This window comes from Paroedura picta, chromosome 5 (assembly GCF_049243985.1).
Source record: "Paroedura picta isolate Pp20150507F chromosome 5, Ppicta_v3.0, whole genome shotgun sequence".
Taxonomy (NCBI): domain Eukaryota; kingdom Metazoa; phylum Chordata; class Lepidosauria; order Squamata; family Gekkonidae; genus Paroedura; species Paroedura picta.
The window spans coordinates 28,765,594-28,771,593 of NC_135373.1; the positions used below are offsets into that span (position 1 = coordinate 28,765,594).

The following is a 6,000-nucleotide window of genomic DNA, read 5'->3' on the forward strand; positions in this document are numbered from 1 at the left end:
CTGTTGGGAATTCCCCCCCAGGATGGTGAAGGAAGGCAGTGAGGTTTTGATATCTGTCGTGGGGAGAAGGAGGGTAGGTGATTGTGAGCTGCTTTGAGACTCCTTCGGGTAATAAAAAACGGGGTACAAAAACCCAGCTGTTCTCCTCCTCCAATTTCTTCCCCCCAAGTTTGGTGTAGAGCCAGTTTGGTGTAGTGGTTAGGAGTGCAGACTTCTAATCTGGCGAGCCGGATTTGATTCCCTGCTCCCCCACATGCAGCCATCTGGGTGACCTTGGGCTCGCCACGGCACTGATCAAGCTGTTGTGACCGAGCAGTGATATCAGGGCTCTCTCAGCCTCACCCACATCACAGGGTGCCTGTTGTGGGGAGAGGAAAGGGAAGGCAAATGTAAGCCGCTTTGAGACTCCTTCGGGTAGAGAAAAGCAGCATATAAGAACCAACTCTTCTTCCTCTTCTGCCTGTGTTTACATCTTCCACAGGAGCCATCCAGTCATTTGCAGGGTTCACCGACTACTTCACCGCCATGGCCCAGGAGGGCTGGTACCCACTGAAGTGCGTGGGCCTTCGAGCCGACTGGGAGAACGACCATCTCCAGGACCTCCAGGACAGCTATGGGCAAGAGTGGGTGAGTTAGGAGCCAGGTCTGATCTGCAGTCCCCGTCACACATGAGCGGGAGGTCCCTTGTAGACAGGACTGGCTTAGGGCAAGGATTCCCAACCTGTTTGAGCCGGCAGGCACATCTGAAATGCAAATCTGATCTGAAATGGAATTCCACAGGCTCATGTGAAGTCAAATCAAATGTTCATCTATTCTTTCAATAGTCAGTTCTCATTTGTACACCATCAGAACGGGTTCCCGGGTTACTCAATCACTCAATTCCGTGTCTTCTTCAGTGAATGTGAGACTTCCAATATTCTCAAGTTACAGCGTATCGGCTACCACTTTGGCTCTCAGCTCATCAAGTTCTGGAGTCCTTACTAGGGCTAACCCATTTGGAATGCAGGCATGGCATGGTGGGAGTGGCCACGAAAGGGCTGCCGCAGCTTAACTTCAGTAGCACAGTGCAGAGCCTTGCACCAAAGCAACTCCTGTGCAGCCAATCAAATCTCCGGGAGGCAATCTCCAGGAGCCAATCAGAAGCTTTGCTGGGCCAAAGTCCTACCTGGCCCCGCCTGCTTCCTAAAAACACTCAGCAGTGTACAAGCGTTTGGATAGATCTGTTGAATATAGGAAGTATTTTGGAATTTTTAATCAATCTTATATTGTAATGCAAAAATAAAGGTATCCCCTGTGCAAGCACCGAGTCACGTCTGACCCTTGGGGTGACGCCCTCTAGTGTTTTCATGGCAGACTCAATACGGGGTGGTTTGCCAGTGCCTTCCCCAGTCATTACCATTTTACCCCCCAGCAGCAATCTGGGTACTCATTTTACTGACCTCAGAAGGATGGAAGGCCAAGTCAACCTTGAGCTGGCTGCTCAGATTGCACTCCTAGCCTCGTGGTCAGAGCTTCAGACAGCATGTTGGCTGCCTTACCATCCTGCGCCACAAGAGGCTCTATATTGTACTGTACTGGTTTGTATTTTGCACTGGTCGCTGACTCAAATAAATGTGTCTATCTACTTGGCAGGCACTGTGTTGGAGATCTTGGGCTTAGGAAATGCAATGTGTAGCCTGATGAGACACTTGGGGATGTCCAGCCTGGGGAAGAGGAGTTTGAGAAAGGACATTTAGGGTGCAGAATGGACCCTCTATTCCTGGGACGGTGCGGGGGACTGCTGGCCCTAGCCAGGGTTTCAAGGGATTTCTGGAATGGATGGGAGTTAATTTTTTTAATTGTTAAGCATTTCTCAGATGATATGACCATAAATGGTCATGTTGACCCACCCTCTCTTTCCCAAAATGGCCAATTGTGGGCCTGGACAGAGAGGAAAGCAGAGGTGTCATAGGGGGAGAGGGGCATATACACAGCTACAATTCCCACTATATTCAGCACGATCCCACTACCTCTGGGGTTTCTGGAAGCCCGAAGCCTGTTTCAGGGGTTTCTCAACCGTAAGAAGGCAGAGAAAGGTTGCCCTAGGCTGATGAAATGGGAGAGGGCCTATGAAGCTGAGCATTCAGACATGACCGCAGGCCACGCTATTCTCTTGCAGACCTTTGGGCAGCGCCTCTACCAGGAATACACGTGCTACACCGTCTTCTTCATCAGCATTGAGATGTGCCAGATCGCTGACGTGCTCATCCGCAAGACACGACGTCTCTCCGTATTCCAACAGGGATTCTTCCGGTAGGTGGGAGCCCAACAGACAGGGCCAGATCGTTTTTGTGTCCTCGCCACACCCTGGCTAGAGCCTTTCTGCCTTGCCTCCTTTAATGCAAACTCCCATTGATTGTTTCCACTGCCGAGTGTGGCCCGGCTTCATATTTTGGTGTGCTGCTAACCCATGCACAGCAAACATGGCTTTGCTTTTCTGCTTATATGGCTGGATGTCAGGCTGTTCCCCAGAAACGGGTGCATCTTGGTTTCTCCAGCTTCCAGCCGCACTTCTGGGGAAGCACCAGAGTAGGACCACAGAGGAACTTGGAGAGACCTCTTTAGTCCAGCCCCCAACCTGCATTTTCAGGAGGCAAACCAACTAGTGTGACCTAGGAATGAGTTCTAACCCACCTGGTGGCTCTACATCGATTCCTCACCCAATGTACCCAGCCTTCCCCTTTTTTCTGGCCATGACTCAATGTGTGCTTGCAATATCCCATCTATGGCTGAGCAAGAGTTACTTCCTTGATGGCCCAAGGCAGAGGGGACCTCCTTTGCCCTTGTGTCTCGGCAGCCTCACTCTCAAGTCTGCCCCCTACTCGACAGAAGCCACTAAGCCTGGTGTCTCTCTTCTTCCCTTTCCTGTGTCCTTCCCTTTGCAGAAACAAAGTTCTGGTGATCGCTATCGTCTTCCAGCTCTGCCTAGGCTGCTTCCTCTGCTACTGCCCCGGGATGCCCAACATCTTCAACTTCATGCCCATACGGTAAGGACTTATTCGCACCCCCTTTGCATTGGGAAGGAGTCGAGTTCTCAAGGAGTCTCTGCTGGATGACTTTGTAGGCTTGTAGATCGAGAACAGCCCACAGTCTCTGTCAACTGAATAGCTCTAAAATGACCCAGAACATCTCCTTGGAGTCCACTGACCTTTCAAGAAGAGAAGCAGATAGTGGCAAGGGATGGCTCTCCAGATGTCCATGGACTACAGTTCTCATGAGCCCTTGCCGACATGATGGGAGGGGTTCATGGGAATTGTAGTCCATGGACATCTGGAAAGCCAGTCTGGCCACCTCTGGAGTAGGATCTTGAGAGAGCCCCCACTTCTACCATGGAAGATCACTTGATGACCTTGAGCCCATCAAAGCTCTCACAAAAGTTCTTACTCCACAGCAGTCTGTTTATGGCTAGCTTCAAGCTAAGGAGTGTTTCGAGAGGAAGGACATCATGATTTCAAATGTCCCCCAAATGACCTGGAGAAAAACCATCCACAGGACATTTCAGAAGGGGCTGGACACTGGGGGGAGTCCAGGGCTGAGGCTGAAGCTCCTGTTCCATTGATTGGACCCAAACTTAAAGATGGAAAGTTGGATCCTATTAGAACTAGTAAGGGATACTCAGGCTGGCTTCAGTCAATCCAAGCTGATGACCGTCAAGGTCAATAGACCGTCCTAGGAGCATGGCATCAAAATGACCTTTCCTTTCCCGGATCTTACCCAGATTCCAGTGGTGGCTGGTGCCACTGCCCTACGGCCTTCTCATCTTTGTCTATGACGAGATCCGGAAGCTGGGAGTCCGGAGGCACCCGGGAAGTAAGTAGCCATAAGCCAGGCCCTCTAAGGCTGTGATCCCTTCAAACCCCCCCCCCCCAATACCCACAGTCCCTGCCAAAACAAGGAGCCCCACTCCCACCCCACCTGCAATTTCTGTTTTTACAGCACTGGGAACGTCTGATCTTTTCTTTAGTCCTGTTGATTTATTTGTATCCCAATGAAACTTGTTCCCTTTGGTTTCTCTAGATCAGATACTCCCAATCTAACATTGCCATAAGAGGTAACAGTAAAAAAGAGCAAGAGACCAGGAGCACCTTAAAGACTAACAGAATTTGTGGCAGGGTAGGAGCTTTCATAAAGCAGATATGTCGCCAGAGCCAGTGCCTTACAAGGAAAGAATGTGCTATTCACCAGCTCACAAAAACTCCCAACCTTGCCACAAATTTTGTTAAGTCTTTAAGGCGCTCCTGGATTCTTGCTCTTTTCTGTAGCCACAGACAGATTAATGGCTACCAGCTTGGTGTAGTGGTTAGGGGCATGGACGTCTAATCCGGTGAGCTGGGTTTGATTCCTCCTCCACATGCAACCAGCTGGGTGACCTTGGGCTAGCCACAGCACTGATAAAGCTGTTCTGACTGAGCAGTAATATTGGGACTCTCTCAGCCTCACCCACCTCACAGGATGTCTGTTGCGGGGAGAGGAAAGGAAAGGCGACTATAAGCCGCTTTGAGACTCCTTTGGGTAGAGAAAAGCAGCATGTAAAAACCAACTCTTCTTCTTCAGTAATATCAGGGCTCTCTCAGCCTCCCCTTCCTCACAGGGTGTCTGTTGTGGGGAGAGGAATGGGAAGGCAACTGTAAGCCATTTTGAGACTCCTTTGGATAGAGAAAAGCAGCATATAAGAACCAATGAGCCAGGCTAATTGCCACCACTTTTTTGCTACCATCTCACTTGGTTAATTCTCCCTCCCTACAGGTTGGTGGGACAAAGAACTCTACTATTAAAGATGGAGCTTTCTACCAAGAGCCGTCCCCTCCTTCACTGTGCTCTCATTGCACCATCCAGAACCAGAAATGACAGTGATGGGGAATAGCCTCATCAACCAAGCTTTCTGCATCTTGTGTCTTCAGATAAAGCATTGTGCCACAGCACCTTGCCGGGAACGAACTTGCTGTTCACCAAGCCATTAATAGGGATCCTGGTAACCACAGCTAACGTGATCTGGCAGGAGGGCGGATTCCACAGGGACACACCTGCCAAGGACAAGCTGCTATTTGGCACAGAATTTTGCCACAAGGGAATGTCATAATGCTCTTAAAATGGCCAAGGTTCTCACCCTCAATGTCATGGAGGTAAACGTTAGCCCCATCAGAAAGATGGCTGATAAAAGCCACAAGGATCAGAGTAGCAAGAGCCGAGAGACGAGCAAGATTTTCAGCCGTCAGGGCTTTTGCACCCAGAGAATCTCTTTCCCTTACTCCTGTGTAGCAGAATCAGAATAAATTATGTAAAGTACGAAAAGGTTTTGAGTTATTTATGTGAAACTTGGGGGGGGGGGGAGCGGTTGGATGCTGAATTTGGTTAGGAATTGTGCTAATCTTTAGGCAAAGATAAAATTATCCCCTGTGCAAGCACCGAGTCACGTCTGACCCTTGGGGTGACGCCCTCTAGCATTTTCTTGGCAGACTCAATACGGGGTGGTTTGCCAGTGCCTTCCCCAGTCATTACCGTTTACCCCCCAGCAAGCTGGGTACTCAACCTGGGTAAGAGCCTCTTGTGGCGCAGGGTGATAAAGCAGCTGACATGCAGTCTGAAGCTCTGCCCATGAGGTTGGGAGTTCGATCCCAGCAGCCGGCTCAAAGTTGACTCAGCCTTCCGAGGTGCTAATCTTGATAGGCACGCAAATACGCGAAACCTGCCTTATGCTACTTCAGACTCTCTACTCAGATTGGCAGCAGCTTTCCAGTCTCAGGCTAAGGCAGGGATTCCCAACCAGGTTCCCAGGGAACCTCAGGATTACACAAGAGCTCCCCCGGGGGCCACGCGGCTTTTAGTCCAGGTGGCCGCTGGCATCACTCGACGTCACTGAAGCCCACTTCCACTGTTGCTCTACAGGCCTAGCACCTTTCTCCGGTGGAAAAACGTTCAACAATCGATCAGTTGACTGTGGCTCCTCCATCTTACTTCCCT

General features: G+C 50.3%; 1 protein-coding gene across 1 annotated transcript in view; it reads left to right on the top strand.

Moving 5' to 3' along the window:
• The window catches only part of ATP4A (ATPase H+/K+ transporting subunit alpha), a 30,826-nt gene extending 25,495 nt beyond the window's left edge, over positions 1 to 5,331 (top strand). Inside the window, exons 19-23 of the mRNA XM_077336936.1 lie at positions 482 to 627; positions 2,159 to 2,292; positions 2,925 to 3,026; positions 3,758 to 3,849; positions 4,786 to 5,331. Coding sequence (XP_077193051.1) covers positions 482 to 627; positions 2,159 to 2,292; positions 2,925 to 3,026; positions 3,758 to 3,849; positions 4,786 to 4,814 — 503 coding nt within the window. The 3' untranslated portion in view covers positions 4,815 to 5,331. The remainder of the gene's footprint in view (positions 1 to 481; positions 628 to 2,158; positions 2,293 to 2,924; positions 3,027 to 3,757; positions 3,850 to 4,785) is intronic.
• The last annotated feature ends 669 nt before the right edge of the window (positions 5,332 to 6,000 follow it).